Raw genomic sequence first — 22,811 nt, forward strand, 5'->3', positions numbered from 1 at the left:
TAACTACAACTATGATACAAAGCTATATACAGAGCTGAATATTCTAAGCATAAATCAATGCTACACTGAGAGTCTGCAGCTGCTCTTAGCAGCAATCTTATCTCTAGGATCTCTCACACTCTCACTCTCTCCGATACACTGACTGACTGACTCTCTCTCTCACACACACACAGATATGTTGCTGGGCAGAATAAGTAGATAGGCAGGACACGCCTCCTTCTCTCTGGAGAGTCAGCAGAGACCATCAGGAGATGATCAGGAGATTCTTGTGTATGGGAGGGGTGAAATCTCCTCACAAACTGTGGGAGGCAGTGGAAGACAGGAGCGCCTGGCGTGCTCTGGTTCATGGGGTCACGAAGAGTCGGACACGACTAAATGACTAAACAATAATCAGTTAATTCATTGCATCATGCACTTAACCTTAAGCAGCAACCAGAATGTTGATCTCATTTAGGTGTACACAAGTTGTGATCCACCAAGCCAAACATGATAAAATCCCTAGTTTTTGCTCTCTGTGAAAAACGAAGGGGTGGTCAATCCCCACTTCCTGACTGAAGGGGAGCACTGAGTTCAATACCAGCTGCAGGTGTGGAAGGCCCTCGGTCAACACTCTCTCTTTCCTTCAGGGATTCTGTGACCTGTCCTCACTGCCATTATCACCAGCTGCTCCTTTTCCCAGTTCTTCAGTGCAACAGCCTGGTTGTTTGTGATGCACAGAGCCGATAAGCAATTGGGCAGCTGCATCTAGCACTTCTCCTTATCACCACCACCATTTTCTGGGAGAAAATGAGAGGGTGAATAAGATGGTTTCGACCAAGAGGAGAAGAAATGGGTCCAGGGAACTTGTGTATGTTCCCCCCCTTCCTGGACCCTCTGTAGGTGCCAGACCATTCAGATCCTGTCTGACTGTCCTAATTTAAATTCATTCATACCAACCAATCCAACTCATCTGAAGCTTAAAAGTGGTCATATTTACAGGCACAAAGACTCCACGACACCCCAAAGGGTTGGGACTAGCTCCTTGCGCAGCCTCTTCTAGGTGTCTGTTCCCTCCCTCTTAACAGGGAGGGTAGATTTCCCTTTAAAACTAGTGTACCTTTTATTCCAGCTCCAGCACTCCATCGCCATGTGCCTCACTATATTAGTGGCAGCAAGTTTTTAACTTCCTTTCTCATATACGTGTTGAATAAAACCCGGCTGATAAGGTTGTTGAACCTAATATGCTATTGATTTCATCTTTGAAAGATTTATTACAGGTTAATGGCCAACTCTAAAGGCTTTGAATTTGTATTTTGGGGTCATTTACAAATTTATTGCAAGGAATTATTTTAGCTTAGTGATATTAAATCAAATTAAATGGCCGCTGTATGGAGGGGTGAAATTTGAAGTGCGAGGTCAGCTTGGAGGTAAATATATTTGCCCTGTTTTTACACAGCACAATACTTCACAGGTCACAACTTTGCCTTGCAGCAACAAGATGAAAAAGTGACTAACTTTGCTAGAAATGGGGACAAAAAGTCTAGAAATATTTGCATTCAACACAGTTCGGTTCACGTAGGGTGATAATTTTTTAAACATTGATTTAAGTTAAATGTCAAATACTGCCTATGGAGCATCTTAGGGCTAGATTTGTCCTTTAATCTGAAAAGTGGTGGTATGAACAATGTGATCCTTATCACTTCAAGAAACTTTTTGATGTATTCTCTTGCAAACTTTTATTTCCAGCACCCATGGTGTGCAGCATTAAAATAAAAGAGGATATCTCTAATATGTCAAGATTATCTAGATATTTGTATTTGGTGGGTAAGAACTATTAGTCAAGTTCTTTGGTTGTCCCTCACCTCTTTTTACACAAGGCTGAGTGGAAACTACGAAATGGCACAACCCAGACAAAGATCAGCAAACTCCCACAGATGTGCTCCAAACTCTTCCACTGTAAATGTTCCACTGAAATTCACCAGGACTTACAAAGTAAGAAGGTACTGAATTATGGTTGGATTATATTTGCACCTGTGCTTAAAATACCAGGAGAGTGAGGTTATCCCGCAAATTGCGAAATAGACTTTTGTGCATTTGTTACACAAGATTTTACATGCCAGATTTATGCAAACACCAACAAAGAAATTACTTCTCTGTATGAAATGTCATCTTGTACAAAGTGGCATTTGTTAGTATTATCATAAAGTCTGCACAATTAAAGGCTCACAAGGATGACGATAAGTATACTTCCCAAAGCCCTTTTTTTGTTTGTTTGTTGATTCAACAGACAAGAGCTCAGTAATATCTCTCTCAGCATATTCTCAAAAACAAAATACTGGTCTGTCATATAACTGCTAAGCCTCACATCTGAAATTCTTCACCGGTGACTCAATATCCCCTTGGACATATGGCAACATAGATGTTGGGCTTTTAATATCACCATGTCTTGGGTGATAATGGAGCATAGAGGTTCAGTTCATCAATCACTCTGTAGCCTCCGTAAAATTGCATTACGAGTGTATGCAGGCTGTCAGGAAGTTTGTGACCTGGCAAGGTTTGTATGGAGCTACTGACAGTAAAAAACTTAAACAACACAGCCCACCTTGATAGACATTGCCTAGAGCTTCAGTCAGAGGTGCCAGATTGAGGGGACCCAGCGTGTGGCATGTGTGATGTCACACAAATGACATTGTGTTGTCCGGAGAAGGCTGAGCGCTCTGGAGGAGCCAGCTGCACATGCAACACTCACCACGCGTGATGTTGCATATGTGGGCTGGGCCCCCTCAACATTGAGGGGGCCTAGCCCCTTTCCAACAAAGACTGCGGGGGTTGGAGACACATCAGCTCACTAGAGTTGGCATGCCTGGCCACAGCAACTGTAATTTTTAGGTAAAGATAAAGGACCCCTGAATGGTTACGTCCAGTCAAAGGTGACTATGAGGTGCAACGCTCATCTCACTTCAGGCTGAGGGAGCCAGCCGTTTGTCCATAGAAAGCTTTCTGAGTCATGTGGCCAGAATGATGAAACTGCTTCTGGTGCAACGGGACACTGCAACGAGTGCCAGAACACATGGCAATGCCATTTGCTGAACCAGGCATATGTCTTAAATGCATCTAGTAAGCCTCAGGCAACATTGTTGGGCTCACTAAGCGAAGAAGACCAAGAAATTAACAATACTGATAGAATTGCTTGTCTGCATGTGGGTTTTTTTCTTTTGAAAACTATACAGTAACAAGCAGAGCAACATACTGAACATGCTACATTTGTGCACAGCTCTCAGATTCAAGGATAAAAAGGTAAAGGGATCCCTGACCATTAGGTCCAGTCGTGACCGACTCTGGGGTTGCGGCGCTCATCTCGCTCTATAGGCCGAGGGAGCCGGCGTTTGTCCACAGACAGCTTCCGGGTCATGTGGCCAGCATGACTAAGCCGCTTCTGGTGAACCAGAGCAGTGCACGGAAACGCCATTTACCTTCCCGCCGGAGTAGTACCTATTTATCTACTTGCACTTTGACGTGCTTTCGAACTGCTAGGTTGGCAGGAGCAGGGACCGAGCAATGGGAGCTCACCCCGTCGCAGGGATTCGAACCGCCGACCTTCTGATTGGCAAGTCCTAGGCTCTGTGGTTTAACCCACAGCGCCACCCGCGTGCCTGCCCCAGATTCAAGGATAACCTCCCACAAAAAATGCAACATGGTTTGTTTTGTCTTTAATGTAAGTCGTTGTCCTGAAATGATAGTGAATGGGCTTGCTCATTTCTTCTTTGATCTGCTTTTAAGGGTCAGTTGCTTGACCACTAGCATATAATCACTTAACCACGGAGTGCTGACAATCTCCCAGAGACAGAATAGGCCTAACCGACTTATGTGCTCTGTTGTGTTTAGAGGCCCTTGGAAACAATTAGCCTCCTTTTATTTCCTGCACATGCATAGCATTATGCTTTAGCCTTTAGGTGGTAACCTTGACTACACAGATTGACATTTTCAGAATAATTTCCTAAGCAGTGGGAAGTGTATGGATGATAAACAGAGGACTTTCGTGGTGGCATACAATCAATGCTCATTTTGTTCCTTGTCTCCTAATAGCTGTGCATCCAGAACAATGTGCATTACGTTTTCATGAGAATTTACTGATATAACTTCATGCTCAGCTGCTGCAATCTGCTTTAGCATTAAAGGTAGTCTTTTCTTTAATATCCAGAGCAGAAGCAATGGACTGAGCAACAGATTTGGGTTCCCTATGCGCTGGTAACTACTTCAGCATACAAGTTCATAAGCATACTTAGTGTCATCTGAAGACACATCAGAGGCCTAATTTGGCAGAAAATGTAATCACTCCACTTCAGCAGGGGGAGCTGAAAGGTACACTCCTGATTAGTTGTTTGAGATGTCTGTTGGTTGCCTACGGTGCAGAATACACATATTTGATGTACAAATACTTGACTTTTCCCTGGCCTTTACTAATTGGCTAATGAATTAAACACTTGGCCTCTTTAAGAGTTTAAGCCAGTGAGTTTTAGATTTGATGTCACTTACTTAATCTGAGAGGGGATGCGGGTGGCGCTGTGGGTTAAACCACAGAGCCAAGGACTTGCCGATCAGAAGGTCGGCGGTTCAAATCCCCGCGACGGGGTGAGCTCCTGTTGCTCGGTCCCTGCTCCTGCCAACCTAGCAGTTCGAAAGCATGTCAAAGTGCAAGTAGATAAATAGGTACTGCTCTGGTGGGAAGGTAAACGGTATTTCCGTGCACTGCTCTGGTTCGCCAGAAGCAGCTTAGTCATGCTGGTCACATGACCCGGAAGCTGTCCCTTGGCCAATAAAGCGAGATGAGTGCCGCAACCCCAGAGTCGGCCACGACTGGACCTAATGGTCAGGGGTCCCTTTACCTTTACCTTTACTTAATCTGAGGGAGCCAGAACTTGACCTTACAATTTATACTATAGCAATTATACGGCATGTTCATTGCTTGTTTTTCATCAACTTTATCTAATTTATTAGATATCATATGCACAAGCCATATGTTGGGGGAATCATGCATTATTATTATTATTATTATTATTATTATTATTATTATTTAAAAAGCACAGCACAACTCTAAGCACATTTACTTGGCAGTACATTTTACCACAGCTAAAAAACCATAATACATGCTTTAAAAATACTATATTCACTAGTATATGCCTTTTATGCACTTTTTTTTGGGGGGGGGTGCATTTATTTCAAAGTCACTTTTGGTTGAAAAGGTCCATTGCAAAAGTGGGCAAAATTAAGTAGGTTTGTCAATTTTTAAAAATCTTTTTAGTTAAAGCCGCACACTAAAAGACACAGGACTGTAACCAACATTGCACAAGCAGATTTCCACTCATTTGATTGGACTCCCCCTTCCCCTTAGCCCATGCATGCCCCAAAATCTGCTCCGGAGGGTTTCCTAACCCTGTTGGAACAAATTTCGAGGCTATTTGCACAGGGGGCCATCAGGTGGCAGGAGAGGAAGAGGGGGAGTTCCATTGGAGGTCTGTTATACAAATGAAAGCACAGCATTCCTTTGGCAATCATGTAAGATGATTACTTTCCGTCATTAGCAGGAAACCTGCCTTCACCTTTGTTCTTCTCCTGCCTCAACATTTGCTTTCCTAATATTTCTTGCTGCCACATGTGTTCTGTGTGCTCTTTTGCTGATGCAGCAGCATGTAGATGTGCTCTCATACTTGCTAAGTAACGAAAACAGGAAAACAACAACAGTGTTCAACAAATCCACCTGAATCATATAATGTGCCCCACCCGAGGGAGGTGTGGAGGTTGACCACACAAGAACGGGTCTCTTCAGTGGTTGCTCCTTGTCTGTGAAGTGGTCTCTCAAGGGAGATGTTCTTGGTGCCATTGTCAATCTTTAAGTGCCAGGCTAAGACCTTTTAGTCTACTCGGGCTTTGGTAATCAAGTTGCCTCCCACTGTGGTGCTCATCTTTAAGGGGGTGGGAGACAAAAAGTAGATAAATTGGTACCACTCCAGCGGGAAGGAAAATGGCGTTTCCGTGCACTGCTCTGGTTTCGGTGTTCCATTGCACCAGAAGTGGCTTAGTCATGCTGGCCACATGACCTGGAAAAACTGCAGACAAATGCTGGCTCCCTCGGCCTGTAAAGCGAGATGAGCATCGCAACGCCAGAGTCGTCTGCAACTGAACTTTACTGTAGGGGTCCCTTTACCCTTTTTAGACATTTCCTAATTGGAAATGCCACAGGATGAGCATTTTGTGTATTTTGAAATGATCATTTTTATAAAAAAAAACTGGTTTAAAAATGTTTTTGTTCGCTCTGTTTTTATCTTGTCAAATCACTTTTAAAAACTTTTCTTTTCTAATAAATGATGACAATGACGATGACAGGAATAGCTGAGTGTGTGTCCCCCCCCCCCCCTTTATACATCATCAATATACATTGTTCTTGCTATAGGAGTTTTTCCCCCATAGGAATACATACATTTTAAGTGAGAGATGCCCAGGTGTTTTCACCAAAATCTCGCCACCCCAGTTTACTAAGATTATGAAAAGGGACATGATTAACTCAGCAATCAGGGAAATGATCTTCAGAAAACTGATCATTATACTAAATTACATCCAATTTACTTATTCGCTAGAATATGCTCATTTTGCAGCAAAATAAAAATACATCTCAGTGTTGTTTACCTATTTTGTAATAGGATGTTACAGAAGAACTATAGGAAGATTCTCTTTTAGCAACTTTTGCATGGAAGTTCTGGAGGTTTAGAGGCACTGCTATGCTAAAGAAAGCAGCTGAACCATTTTTTAAATAAACTGTTATAATCAACTAACGAGAGCTACTGAACTTGTCCACCTAGTGGTTTAGGCAATACTCTCCTCTAACTTCTTCCTACATATCAGGGTGGAAGTAAGATGACATCTTCCTGCTCCAACTACTGAATGTGCCTGTTGCACCCCTAGACAATCCACAATGGCTATATGATAAATTCAATTGGCACAAAATCTGTGCCAATTCAATTTCCTCTCAAAATCTGAAAACTGAGGCTGCTAGCCAACTCCCCTTCATGCTAGGCTGTAGTCATTCCTCCACCCAGCCCAGCATCCACCTGTGGAGTCTAGTACAGAACATTATTTCACCTGCAGGTGTGATCCTCTCCCTACCCCTTCAAGGCAGTCGGCAAGAAGCCCTGAGCTGACTCCATTGCTACCACTTGATGAGACCACAACCGGCGCTGCACTAGACCTAGGCTGGGTCAGAAGTTTTCCAGCTCCTCCCTTCCTCCTCACCTTGCATGAGTGTCAGGGCTGCAAATTCTCTCTTAAGCCTTTCATTTTGCTGGCTAGGGTTTGGATCACAGTGCCATTATGCCATTGGGTCTATTCAATGAGCAATGAGTTTTATGTGTATATTTGAATGGTATACCTATGCCTGGGTGACCAGGGGGGTGGGACAGGGTAGTCTAGTGGGACATGGTGTTCAAGAAGCTTGTGGCTGTCCAGCTTCAGGCATGCTTGGAAGAAGCTCATTAAATAGATCCATTCCAGTTTGCCTTCAGGTCTGGCCACAGCACTAAAACTACCTTAGTCACCCTAGTGGATTATATTTATCAGGAGAAAGAGAAGGACCGTGTGGCCCTGCTTATCTTCCTTGCTTTCTCAGTGGCTTTTAATACTCTTGACCATGGTATCCTTCTGGAGCATCTTCAAGGAGGTGGAGGTTGGGGGCATTGTGTTCCAGTGGTTCCAGTCCTAATTCCAAGGTCATTTCCTGAAAATAGCTATGGGGCACCACTTTGGTATCCCACAGGGTTCCATTTTGTCCCCTGTACTATTTAACATCTATATGAAGCCTCTGTAAGCTGTCACCAGATTGGGAGGGAAATGCCCTTGATATGTGGATGTCATAAAGTTCTATTGCTCTGTCCCATCAAAATCGGGAGAGGTGCTTGAGGTGTTAGACCAATGCTTGGAGGTGTTGATGAACTGGATGTAGGGCAATAAATTGAGGCTGAATGCAGAAAAAACAGAGGTGCCAAGTGTTCTGAATTCTCAGGCCCAGAAGGTAGGGATATGACCTGTCATGGACAATACATTCCCCTGGAAGGAGCAGGTCCACAGCATGGCAGGGGAGGGTAACCTCTGAATCCAACCTTGTCACTGGACCCTCAGGTAGATTTGGTGGCTAGGAGCGTCTTTTCCCACCTCCAACAGGTTTGCCACCCATGGCCCTTTTTGGACACAAACTGCTTCACCAATACACTCCATGCTCCTGTAACATCTAGACTGGATTACTGCAATGTGCTTTACGTGGCATATCACGGGCCTTTCTCCCACTGTCATTATGACAGGCATTTTGCAAGTAAAGAGATTATTGCAGATGGGAGGATGTGACAATGAAGCTAACATAAGAATATGGTATCAGGAGTGTCCAAACTTTGTTACTATATATATAGCTGTCATGGTCTGGTTTACAGGAGGTCAAAGTCCTGGCAGAGGACATCAGGACCGGGGGCAAGACGGCAGGGTGCAAGCAGGAACGAGAGTCTGGAAGCCAGGAGTCAGGAAGCAAAGGGTCCGAGGGTCAGAAAACCAGGAGTCAAGAAGCCAAATGCAGGAAGGCAGGAAATGTGTTGTGGTGGCAAAGAGCCAAAGGGAAATGCTGACCTTATATCCCTTCCCAGCTCTTGCCACCAGGTGCTGTGAGTTACCAATTGGCCTCACCTGTGCGGCCTCGCCTTGCCTCTTCAGAACAAACTTAGGAAAACCCCAGTCCTGTGAAGCCCTACCGGTCACAGGGCCTGGCTCCTGCACGCACTCCTGACAATAGCCCACTGATAGCAGGAGACCAAACTTCAGAAATGCCAGAAGAATTTGTCAACAGAACATTTTGTCACTGAGCTTGGTGCAAAAAAGGGAAACAAGGGCTCATTTGTTGTGATAAGAGCGACGCAGTTGCCTTGCATGATGGGTGGCTGGGCGGGTCCACATTTCCCGCTAGGGCACTGATTAGGCATGCCATTATGGATGGATTGCAGCAAACTGCAAACCCACATTATAATGATAATAATAATAATTTATTATTTATACCCCACCCATCTGCCTGAGTTTCCCCAGCCACTCTGGGCGGCTTCCAATCAAGTGTTAAAAACAATAGCCACACATTGGTATCAGCACTGTAGCATACATTCCTTCCCTCAGTGAAAATGCCACATATAATGAGAAACACTGTGAGCTAGTTATGCCCACCCTCTTAAATATTAAGAGGGGTGGGGGAAAGAGGATAAAATTTGACAAGAGGGGCGAGATGTTCCTTCTGAACAAGCCATGCTCTAAACGGCATGACAGCTGGCACTCTGTAAAGGTTACAGGTTGTCAGCATTACAGTATTTCATGTCTAATTTGGTGTTACATGAATTCATGCCTTTCTTGTTAGTCACAATGTATAACCAGGCCCACACTTCTAGTGGTGGTTACTCAGTCTGCTGGAAATGGTGAATCACCAGAGTGTCAAAAATAACCTTGTCAAGCCCCAAGAAGCAAGCCTCACAATTAGAAATTCAGAAGAGAAGCACACTTCTGCTTACAGATACCAGGCACTGAGATTTGACGGTGTTATCCGTTTCACAATGACTAGTCTTATGTCTGCGTGCTTTCCATAGCGTAACCGGAACCCTCACGTACAGCCAGGAGTGAGATGCAACTGCCATAATAAAAGCCTCGTTGTCGTCTTTTGTGTGCTAAATCGGGTTGGGGAAGAGATTTAGCTCCAGCTGACTGAAAGGAAAGCAGGTGAGCCTAAAGCAGAAGATGTCGTGAATGATTAGCACAGTGACATGAGGGTGAGTGAGTAGTCTAGGAGCAACATTCACAGGGGAAAACAAAGAATGGCAAAGAAATTTCATTTGGAAAAAGCAATACCCAGACTGGATGTGTTCAAGGCTGAATGGCAATAATTACTGTACTTTAAGAACGTAAGTTACAGAATAGTGACCCATTTTAAATAAAGGGATTTATATAGGTTATACTAAATGTCCAAAATACGGTCGACATTGATTTGCTGAAGTGAATTTCAGCAACCCCATCTCCATTTTGTCAACGTATGAAAACAGATATACGGTATGTCAGGACCCAGATAAATGCAACTGAAAAGCCTTCTTCTTTTGAGCTAGTTTGGAGGCTTCAGGGCCCCACAGGTGGCAAATGAAGGCAAATTTAGTGCAGTTACTAGAAGCACATCCAAGCACACCAAGGCATTATTTGTGATGCCACTGCAGTTTAACACCTTCCAGCGAGTTGATTTAGAGACAGCTCCTGCGACAGTTGAGTCAAATTCTGGAGACAGTCGTGCAAGGTTTCTAAAAATTCAGAGATCATGATGGAGTAATAAGCCAAGAGGGTGGTTTATGGACAGAAGAAATGGGAAAATAAAGACTGCAATTCAATCTCTTGTTCAGTGACAAAGACAAAATAGAATCAGGTTTGATCCATGACAGGGAATAGAAATTACTGTGATCTATGGAATGAAAGATATTACACTGCAGGTATGATTAATATCTAAAAGGAATTTCATCATTCTGCAATAACACTTTCCTGGGACAGACCTCAGGGTCTATTTCTTTGGACAGTAGCAGAACATTACATAGGCCAACTGGCAAAGTGGTCAATAGGTACCCAACGTCACGTCAGCAGTACATGCCCTGCTAAAACTGTTCATCTATTCTTCATAATATCCTCCTAAAACAGCAGCATTCCAAAGAAACAATGCATGCTCTCTTAAGGTTTACATTATTCCTAGGTTGTCAGAAGTCATCAGTGTCCTGTGAAACATGATATTACAATACTGGTGATCAGGTGTGTGGCCTCCTTTGCCTGATTGCATTACAGCAGCCCAATTCTTGATGTCCAATGTAGGCTCAGAAGCAATTCCGCCAAGTTCCTGTGTTCACTTCCCTGAGTGTTAAAACTGCATCAATAATGAACAAATCCAGTGCAGTGCAGTACAAATACATAATAAAATTTTGTGTGTATCAGTTTCTGAATAAATTTGGTCCTACGTTTTTGAATGGAATAGAACAGCATATTATTAACATGACATTCATCCCCCTGTATTTGCCAGACAGCACAAGAGCAACTTATTCTACCTGACCACACTGAATATGAATTTATATCAATTAGTATATAGACTGATAACGAGCCAGTAAGAAAAAGTAACTTTCCTTGAGAAAGACAAAAAACAAGCTGAGATATAACCCTAAGAAACAGCAACTTCAATTAACAAAATGGTCTTTGGGTATATCATTAACATTTTGCTTATACTAAAACACCACTTAAAAACAGTTTATCCCCTGTTCCTGGCATGACTTTTGCCTTTCAGTCATATTTCATTATACTCCATGAAAACTATCCTGAGCCACATGGATACAGTATAGGCACAATAGATGGAATAATAGCATTAGAATGCAACAGTATTGTCTTCTCTGTGGCTGACAATAAGGAATCCACTTGCATATGCAGAACCGCATTGCAAGAGCACAGTCTTTATGTCCAGTTTGTGCTCTAGGTGCTGGGGACAAAGAACAGGGGAGTCCTGTTGCCTTTCTGTTCTACTTCTGCTATGGGAAGCCTGTCATCCTGTTGAACTCCAACTCCCATCAGCCCCAGCCAGCATGGCTCATAGTAAGGAATGGTGGGAGCTATAGTCCATCAGCAACTGGAAGGCTACAGGCTCCCCATCCCTGTCCTACTTGAAGGTGACCCAGATGCATCTGCTTGGCCAACCCTGGAGGTAGGCTGGACTGTTAGACAGACTTTGCTCAGCCCCAGTAAAGCTCTTCTAATACTATGTTCGTATTATTGTAGTATGTGAAAGCTTGATTTGTTGTTGTTTAGTCATTTAGTCATGTCCGACTCGTTGTGACCCCATGGACCAGAGCACGCCAGGCACTCCAGTCTTGGTTACCGAGACTGTTAAGTAGTTTTTCATGGAACACATCCTCATTTAAAAGAGCTAGACCCACATGTGCACTGATATCCAGCAATGAAGGAAATGACTTTGTCTAAATTGTACTTCCAATTTTTGACTCATTACTCTAAATCTGACTTTTCTCTGAAACTTCTGCTCATTCTTGTTGTCACTTCCCTCCTTTGTCAAATAGTTTTCCTGTCCTGGAATATAACAGCCCACAATAAGCTGGAGAAAACCATTAGCATATAACCACTGTGAAATCATTATGATGAGTTGATAAGGGAAATAAGCTCTGCAATGCACACTTAAAGACACTGTGTCTCTTTTGAGCTCCAGAAATATGGAAAAATGCAGATAAGGATTATACTTTGGATACCTACGTGCACCGGGAAGAAACTTTTTCACATCAAGAATGACTCCCCACTGTGACTATGCACTGTAGGATTAATCTCCATCACAAAACTTTATGTGGGTTTGTGGATTTAAGTTAGAGTCTTAATCACTTTCAATGTATTTGATTAGTCTTGGCAGGTAACCAAAGCACACTTGACAAAACAATCATAGATGACTGTCTTAATTATGGGTATGGATAGTAAACAATATGCCCTTTCCCTTCTGAAAGGGCATAGATATGCACTTTTCTTGCTTTAAAGCTTTTACAGATAGTAACATTTAAAGAAAGGCAGTCTAGTTGTCATCTTTACTAACAAGGTGCATCTTTACTAATTGCAACTAATTTACTAATTGCAACTAATTTACTAATTGCAACTTTTGCACCATCAACTTTAGCAATGTACATTCATGACAAAAATAAAATGCACCCTGTTTGAATTCTGTGGTTTTACATATCAGGACATAATAGTAATCATTTGTTCCTTAGCAGGCCTTAAAATTAGGTAAATGAACACCACCACATGACATATTACACCATGTCATGATTTATTTAACAGAAATAAAGCCAGGATGGAGAAGTCATATGTGAAAAACTAACTACACCCTTAGTTGTTCCATAGAAATTAAGAGGGTAAGTAACAGACAGGGGCTGCTAATCAAATGCCCTTGCTTAACTGATAATCAGCAAGTGTGCCCACCTCTATAAAAGCTGAGTTTTAGCAGTTTGCTGGACTGGAGAATTCAGGTGTGTTTTAACACAATGCCAAGGAGGAAAGACGACAGTGCTTTTAGAGAAGCAAGTGCTGCTGCCCATGAAACTGGGTTCTAAGGCTATCTCCAACCAATTTTAAGTCCATCATTCTACAGTGAGAAAGATGATTTAAAAATGGAAAACATTCAAGACAGTTGCCAATCTTCTCAGGAGTAGATGTCCCAGAAAATTCACCCCAAGGTCAGACCATGCAATGCTCAGAGAAACTGCAACAAAACCCCAAGGGTTACACTTCAGGCTCTACAGGCCTCAGTTAACATGTTAAATGTTAAAGTTCATGACAGTACAATTAGAAAAAAGACTGAACAAATATGGTTTGTTTGGAAGGGATTCCAGGAGAAAGCCTTGTCTCTCTAAAAAGAACATGGCAGCATGGCTTTGGTTTGCAAAGTTGCACCTGAACAAACCACGAGACTTCTGGAACAGTGTCCTTTGGACAGATGAGACCAAAGTGGAAATGTTTGGCCATAATGCACAGCGCCACGTTTCGCAAAAACCAAACACAGCATATCAGCACAAGCACCTCATACCAGCTGTCAAGTACAGTGGTGGAAGGGTGATGATTTGGGCTTGTTTTGCAGCCACAGGACCTGGGGACCTGGTGGTCATTGATTCAACCACGGACTCCTCTGTATACCAATCAAATGTGTGCCAATGTGACCAATCAGTCAAATGTGTGGTCATCTGCCCAACAGCTGAAGCTTGACTAAAATTGGGTCATGCAACAGGACAAGGATCCCAAGCACACCAGCAAATCTACAACAGAATGGCTGGGGCAGACGACAAAAAACAAAATCAAGGTGTTGCAATGGCCCAGTCAAAATCCAGACCTCAACCCAATTGAAATGCTGTGCGGGACCTTAAGAGAGCTGTGCATAAACAAATGCCAGCAAATCTCAATGAACTGAAGCAACGTTACAAAAAAGAGTGGGCTCAAATTCATCTACAACGATGTGAGAGATGGATAAAGTCCTACAGGAAACAATTGCTTCATGCTATTGCTGCTAAAGCTGGTTCTACAAGCTATTGGATCAGAAGGTGTACTTAGTTTTTCACACATGGTTTTTCCATTTTGGCTTTATTTCTGCTAAATAAATCATGACACAGTGTAATATATCATGTGTTACTGTTCATCTGAGGTTGTATTTACCTTATTTTAAGACCTGCTAAGGAACAGATGATTGTTATTATGTCTTCATATGTAAAAACCACAGAATTCAAAGAGGGTGTGCTGTCTTTCCCCCATGACTCTATGCAGCAAAAGAACTGGCCACAAGGAATGTATCCAGAGACTCCTTCAGGAAATGAGGAATGAGTGTGCGTAGAGGGGAGCAGGCCCACCCCCATCAGGCCCGCCCCCAATGCTCCTGCATCGAGGAAGATTCAGGGCTTTGCACGCACGTTGAATGAGGCATGCTAGCCAACAGGCATGCAAAGCAAGGGTAGAAACGACTGTCCTGAATTGTTTATGGTTTTATGGCAACATGTAACACTTCACACACACACACACACACACACACACACACACACTATATGGGACAAGGCAGTTGGAAATGTATTTGCTTTTTAATCAGCTAAATATATTGCCTGGTTATATCCCCATAAATTCAGTGCCTTTAAACTGCTGACATATTGACTTTTTAAATTGTCTTTTTCATTATCCAAAACGGAGAAGGTTGGCACTCTCGCAAACAATATGTTTTCGTTTCCTATGAATTAGGTGACATAAAGCCAATAAAACACAGAAAGTAGTCATGTATCATCATAGCTATATAGTACATTTCTAAAAATACATGTTTCTCAAATTTTCAAGCGGTCGATAAATTGTATCCAATGCCAAACGTCAGCCTGCTGCATGATGGGAATTGTGAACTCACCTCTGCTCGCAGGCTGATAGCTTATAACTTACTTCAAATAGTTTTTCTTTTCTTTTTTTCAGGCAGGCAAATGAGAACATTTTGCATTCTGGGTATAACAAGCTTTACATAATTTGTTACAAGCAATAAAAACTAGAACTCAATAACAACATCAACTGCTGTTTAGGAACGAATACTTACAGCGGCAATCAAAAAGGGAACTGGCTAGAAACCTTATCAAAACAATATGGTTAACAGAACCAAAAATGAATTCAAACACAAAGAAATCACATATGCCTCTGTCTTATGATTAATAGTTAGTACACATGCAATTAGAACAGTTCTGAATAGACCCACTAAGCTGAATACCACATTCTTTAACTTATATACTAACTGCCATATACCAAACCCAATAGGAGGTACGATACCTGAAGCAGCGTCTCCACCCCCGTCATTCAGCCCAGAAACTGAGATCAAGCACTGAGGACCTTCTGGCAGTTCCCTCATGACAAAAAGTAAGTTACAGGGAACCAGGCAGAGGGCCTTCTTGGTAGTGGCACCCGCCCTGTGGAATGCCCTCCCATCAGATGTCAAGGAGACATCTAAATGTTGCATAATTACTTAGCTCCTTGACATCTGATATAGGGACATTTTTTAATGTGTTGCATTTTATTATATTTTTATATATGTTGGAAGCCACCCAGAGTGGCTGGAGCAACCCTGTCAGATGGATGCGATAATGATGATAATGATGATAATAATAATTGCCTTTGTGCTGATTAAGGCTGCACAATGGCGGGTGGGCTGTGTGTGGATCAATGGATGTACAGCTTGGTAAATTCTGTACGTGTAACAGAAATGTGTATTTTCAATTGAGAGAGTTAGAACACTCCCTCAATACTATGTCCTGGTGCAAGCATGAAAACTAAGGCCTAGATCCTGACCTGAACCCACGTGGTCAAATTCTGAACCTAGCTCAGTCTGCTTTCTTTGGTCCCAACCAGCCTTGCCTAACCTACTTTGGCTCTCCAGTTCCATTCACCATGACAACGACGACGACGATGACGACAACAACAACAACAACAATTCTCCACACAGGGGAACATAGGAAGCTGCATCACACAGTATTTGTCAGAGGCTTAAAGCTGTCCAGCTGGCAGAGATAAGACTCCGGGCTCCCAGCCAGTTCTAAACCATTTGATTTATTGACAAAGTTCAAACGTACATCTCCAGCGTTTCAATTAGCGTCCTTCCCCTTGTGCGCAGTTGCTGCCTCTAATCTTTCTTCTTCCTTTTCCGCACCCAGCATGCAAGTCTGCGAAAACTCCTCCCCTTACTTTCTCTGTGTACAGAATGACTTGTTCCAGGCTCATCCTCCTCCCCCTCTACGTCAGACCCACTGTCAGACGAGAAGCTGCTGATAATCTCTTTAGGCTCTCTATAACTGCTGGTTTCTGTCCTTTCATCTTTCCCCGTTTGCCTCTCCCTGACAGTACTGAGCCAAACCATTGGCCCATCTAACTCAGCATTGTCTACACAGACTAGCAGCAGCTCTCAGGGGTTTCAGGTAGGAAGTATTTCCAAGGCCTACCTGGAAATGTCAAATATTGAACTGGGGCCTTTTGAATGCAAATACTATCTCTGCACCAGTTTCCTCACAATTCCCCCTGTGCCGTTTGCCAGCCTCCATGCAATGCAGGTAACATTGAGAATATTAAAGTGAAGAGGGCACTGATGAAGACCAGCACATAGTCTGCACTGGCTGGGTGTAGAAAGGACATCCTCCCCTTTGCTCCTGAGGGTGAGCAGCCCTTGGTCTGCTCTCTCTCCAAGCGCGTTCATTATGACTTCAGACCTGTGAGAAGAGACTTGAGTCTGAAGTCGGAGCTTCACTGGAGTCAAGCCCAGGCACAGTGTTTGTAAAGCTCTGGTCAACATGGGAAGAACCCCTTGGGACTCAGACAAGAGGTGGAAGATCTAAGTAGCTTGTTGAAGGCCTTGTGGTGAGTTAATGGTAGAGGCAAGATTTAACTTGTACTATTTTCCTTGTATATTAACTGCACTATTTTATATGCATTTGTAGTAATTATTTCTAAACCATCAATTATATACGATCCATTATATATGAACACTTAAGTTATGACTATGATGCATTTGTGAATCTCAGTAAATAATTCATTAATTCTGGGTGTAAATTTAAAGAAGAAGAAGAAGAGTTTGGATTTGATATCCCGCCTTTCACTCCCTTTAAGGAGTCTCAAAGTGGCTAACATTCTCCTTTCCCTTCCTCCCCCACAACAAACACTCTGTGAGGTGAGTGGGGCTGAGAGACTTCAAAGAAGTGTGACTGGCCCAAGGTCACCCAGCAGCTGCATGTGGAGGAGTGGAGACTCAAACCCGGTTCCCCAGATTATGAGACTACCGCTCTTAACCACTACACCACACTGGCTCTCATCACTATCCAATCAAAATTTTCAATAGTCCATTTTAAGGAAGTCAAATGTTCAGTAATTAGCAATTCCAATGTAAAGGAATATTGTTGTTTTTAAATGCTAGATTCTGAATTATTTATTTTACATATGCCAGGCTTTATGTTGATTCACTAGGTATCTGAACTGGGACTGTGATAAAAACCGACACAACTGAAAAGGAGGCTGTGATATATGTATTTGCAAAACTTATTCAGTAGCTATACTAATAATTATTTTTTCTTGGCTGAATTCACACAATATTGATTTTTGCTCTGCTCTGTCTAACCTCTCTTTTAATGTAATTCAGCTAAATATCTGGATTGGTAAGGAACCAATAAATCAGAAATGACGTAAATAAGGTCCAGAGGTACTTAAGAAGATGCAGATCCAACAATCACTAGGGTAAACATTGATTTGTATTCCAATATGCTTGTGACCTCTTTTGCTCATCCTTGATGTAGTGGCAAACCTTGTTTACGCCAATACAACTCTCAAGATGTTACAGTGCGGTTTTGCTTTGCTTCCACAGCGTTCTCCAAATGCACTATACCTGTGAAACCAGGAGCACAGAGACATTGATAGCCGCCAGGCTTGTTGAAGCAGCTTCCTCCATGCAAGCAAGGAATAATTTCACATTCATCCACATCCAGCTCACAAAGCGACCCATAGTAACCAGTTGGGCAGTGGCAAAGGAACCTATTATGATGCGGATGAGAAATAACTTCAGTGGAGAGCAATGAACAATATCACTTTTAGACTAGATCAAGCTGCCCATTATATCTAAGTGTCATGCGTACCACATCCACATCAAAATAATCACAATGATATCCCGCCCCCATTTTTGATTCCCCACCACCACCACAGAATTCATTTCTAAAAACACTCCACACCCAATATTCATAGGAGCTATAATATTTAGATAACACATTGCTAGGTAGTGAGTATGGTCCTGAAAAGGAATGCATGAAGTATCTGTGCTGTTCTGTCCTGGGCTGATTGTAACAGTTCTTACTAGTATTATATGCACCATTATGTGATTAATATAGCATGCATATTATAGGAATATAGATTCTAGATGTCCTAAAGTAACAACATAAAAAGATGTCTACAACTTTGGTATTAATTTTGTATTAATACTTATAAAATTATGCTACATACAGAATATAATTTAAATAAGTAACACAGAGAGCTTGACTCTTATGCATATTATACATATGATATACATACTTTTCAATATAAATTTCCATCATTCACAGGCAGCTCAGATATTCCAATGTGGGAAAAGATCTCTTGGATTGGACCTGCCCAATTCCATGAATAAATCCATTTAAACCTGATTCTCCTTCCATTCTTACTTGCAGAGCACTTTGGAAATTTAAGGGCTGCCTAGCACCAGAGATTGTACACCTCTTACTACAATCCCTTTATAAAGCCAGAGTTTAAGTATGTAGTGAAAGGTGAATCTAGCTTCCTACCTATTTTTGTTCATGCAGTTCTACATCAACAGTCAATTGAAAAGCAGGACAATTTTTATTCTATTTTTAAAAAACTTGATTCACTCACAAACCTGTTTATAAGATCTATGCATGTTCCACTGTTTGCACAGGGATTTGAGGCACACTCATTAATCTCCACTTCACACAATGTCCCAGAAAAGCCATCTCTGCAGAAGCACCTGGAGAGAAGAATGACATCTAGTGAGCTACAAAGAATCTTTAACATCCAAATAAAGAAAGAGAATGAAATGGGTGTGTGTGGGGAAGCGTAATATTTGTTCACATTTCCATGGTTGGCGCACTATTTTAGAAAATAGACAAGTTGGGAAGGTCTTGTGGCAGAACACTTGATTATAATGATCACAGTCATGCACTGGATAATTCAGCGGCAACAACATTATCCACAAATCACCTAAAATCACATGAGCTACAATCCATTGTCTCTGTCTGAAAGCGTTCCCAAGTCAAATCTAGCAACGTCATTCCCTTGGGCTGTTTTTCCTCACCTGTAACCGTTAACCCCATCCACACAGTGACCTTGATTCTTACACGGGCTGGAGATGCATTCATTGTTGTCAATTTCACAGTAAGCACCTTCAAATCCTGAAAGATAGATGAAACAGGTATGGATCAGTGATTTCGGCTAGTCAGTTTGAATGTCAGGATCAGTGATAACAAAGGCCCAGGTGAATGCCTTCCAAATGGAACTTGAAAACACTCGAAGCATTTTTTATCCTTCAAACCTAATGGGCAATGCTTCCCCTCGAAGAATACCGGCACATCTAATAATGCTTGAGCACAGAGGCACAAATAGGACTGAATGCAAGAAATGAGCATCTGGTTAACTCTACTGGGGAATTGAGCCTGGTTTAAAAGCTTGGAAATGCTTCATCAAAAAGAGGGATGCTATACTATCTCAAAATGCAAGGCAAATCCACTGCATGACAAGTTTTAATCTATCATTTCAGTAGTGACCAAACAAAATTTCTCTTTCTCCGCTCCATAACCCATTTCCTCTTAAACATCAGAAGGGACAGTGGCTTGAAATGGATGCCATAAGCTTTTAATAGATGACACATTCATCTTCAGAAGGCTCGGGATTTATATTTACCTAGTCAAAACATTTATATATTCAGAACATTGGTATACCACCCCTCATACAATATAATTCCAGAGTAGGTGTTAAGTATAAATAATAAATACATATCATGAAATATTAAGATACACAATAAAACCATAATATTAGCAATAATTGGGTGTATGGGGTGTTAGGGGAGGAGTAGCACCTCTGGTGGGGGGACATGTTGTGCTCCTTCTGGGGTAGCTTGTCAACCTTTGGTCCCCACACTGCACTTAGCTCTCACCTGTGGTTCCTAAAAGCTGTCAGCATGCGGCAGCAGCCACATCCCAGTAAACAGCCTTGACTGACCAGCTAAACCAGGTGAGGATAGATGATGGGTCTCAAACCCTCAGTGACTTAAGGACTTCCCTTGCATGTGAAGACAGGCTCTGGCGGATAGAGCAGACAAGACCAGTATTGGGTCCAACAGTCAAGGTGTTGGTTTCTGCGTGTGCTGTAGAAGGAAGTGAGGGGGAAATGGGGCTTGTCAACCTGGGAGGGTAGTCCATCTAGAAGAAGGAAAAATCTGATCTTAAACCTCCACTGCCTTGCAGGATATCTTCAGGAGAACATAGGGCTAAGGAGCAAAGCCTACACAGGGAGCAAACCCGACACAAATCTGAAGTGAAGTCCCCAAGACGGTAGGATGGCACTTTATATGCCATACTTCTAGCAACTCCTGTAGCCAAGCTGGTGCCAAACATATTGCAAGGCCAGCAGGGAGGTCTTGTTGGCTGGGCAGCCCAAGACCTCCATACACACAGCCCAGGCTTGCACCTTGCTGAGGTCACTTTGGTGCTGCTAACACAGCAGTTTGAATTCACTCCCGCAGGCACACTCCATCATCTCTTTGAGACAGATGGATGCCAACAGCTAGCAGTAATATAAGACAACAAATAAAAACATACACTAGGCTAAGGCACCAAATAAATTACAATGTGTGGGGAAATGGAATGTTTGAACCACACACACCACTTTAGAGAGGGCATTCCACAACCACCCAGAAAGCTCTCTCCATTGTTGCAACTTGGAGAAGGGCTTCAGCCTATATACACTGTTGGGCTTTGCTGCATCCACTCTAGAGGAATGTTTTTCTTACAACTTCTGCTCTGTTTAGGTGCTGCTATGTGACAAGTCCCATCACATATTCTCTCTACCACTACACATTACTGGAGAAGTGGGGGACCTGTTTTCGATTCCTGGATCCTATGCCACTCCAGCAACATCTGCAAAGAGTAATCATGGCTTGGGCTGGGGAAATGCTTCCACTGCCAGTTTCGCTAGCCCCAGAAAACTGGGATGAGAAGGAACCGCAAGGTTCTTCTTTCTAGACCTTTAAAGCCCTAAACGGCCTCGGTCCAGTATATCTGAAGGAGCGTCTCCACCCCCATCGCTCTACCAGGACACTGAGGTCCACCTCAGAGGGCCTTCTGGCGGTTCCCTCACTGTGAGAAGCCAAGTTACAGGGAACCAGGCAGAGGGCCTTCTTGCTAGTGGCACCCACCCTGTGGAATGCCCTCCCACCAGATGTCAAAGAGAACAACAACTACCAGACTTTTAGAAGACATCTGAAGGCAGCCCTGTTTATGAAAGCTTTTAATGTTTGATGCAGTATGTTATTTTAATATTTTGTTGGAAGACACCCAGAGTGGCTGGGGAAACCCGGCCACATGGGTGGGGTACAAATAATAAATTATTATTATTATTTATTATTATTATTATTATTGACATTACTGGGGGGAAAACATGGGACCTAGCTATGCTGTAGTAGTAATCAGTCATTCGGACTTATCTGGGAGCAAGCTAAAAGAGTTTCATTAGATCTCACTTTGATTATTTAAAGGAAATGTAAAGCATGGCTTTTACAATATGTACTGAGGATACTGAGTTCTGTCACCTGACCATGTGATTCATCAATAATACAACACCAAGTGGAGCCCTTTTGCTGTGATATTAATTGCATTTATGCAGTGGCTCTTGCATTTTTAAAAGAAGATCCTGCAATTTCTTTTGCCACACTAGTGGTTTGATAAGGTGCCAAATAGTAAGTCCAGCAGTTAATTAAACTTGACATTAATGTTGGATACCTCATTCATTAAAACAGCTCTAGACCAGGCAGGAGGAACTTGTGGCCTCCAGATGTTGTTGAACTACAGTTCCCATCGCTGTAGTCGGGTGCAACAACATCTGGAGGGTCAGAGGTTCCCCATCACTGCTCTAACAACTAGTGAAGTCCTGTGATACCCATTCCATGCAATCACATTCTTGCTGCTACTCTGCCATTTTCAGAGTTATCTGAATCAGTTCCAGCAGCATAAAAAGCTGCTGGAGATCTAATAATTTATCTTGGAAGATGCTGGTCTAACTAAAAAAAGAGCTGAGACTGGGCAAGAGAAGCTAAAACATATTGACAAAAGAGCATTCAAAGTTCAGGGTAGTGTGCTTTATTGTTACTAAGTAGCAAACATAGGGAGATAATCTCCAGTACTAAGTCAGTACTTCAGCATGAAATGACATTCCTTCAGGTTCTTTTCATCTAAAGTGGGCCTTCTAAAATCTATTTCTGAACAATATAAAACTAAGTAATGCCATTCTTATCATGGAGGCATGCAATCTCTGATACAAACACACACAGAGAAAAGCAATATATATTATCTAATAGATTTCGTTCTCCGCAACTTTGGAAAATATGGCAGATTTACTTCTTGCTATTTTATCAGCAACCCATGGCACACATTCCTCTTTAGACAAAGGCACTT

General features: G+C 42.4%; 1 protein-coding gene across 3 annotated transcripts in view; it reads right to left on the reverse strand.

Moving 5' to 3' along the window:
- Positions 1-22,811, reverse strand: part of EYS (eyes shut homolog) — a 500,175-nt gene that overhangs the window by 373,076 nt on the left and 104,288 nt on the right. For all 3 annotated transcript variants that reach the window (XM_080997889.1, XM_080997888.1, XM_080997887.1), the window contains 3 exons: positions 19,439-19,535; positions 19,004-19,111; positions 17,987-18,132 (listed from right to left, as the gene is read on the reverse strand). In XM_080997889.1, the coding sequence (XP_080854015.1) occupies positions 17,987-18,132; positions 19,004-19,111; positions 19,439-19,535 (351 nt within the window). The remainder of the gene's footprint in view (positions 1-17,986; positions 18,133-19,003; positions 19,112-19,438; positions 19,536-22,811) is intronic.

The sequence above is a fragment of the Podarcis pityusensis genome (assembly GCF_964106645.2).
Source record: "Podarcis pityusensis genome assembly, chromosome: 3".
Lineage (NCBI taxonomy): Eukaryota > Metazoa > Chordata > Lepidosauria > Squamata > Lacertidae > Podarcis > Podarcis pityusensis.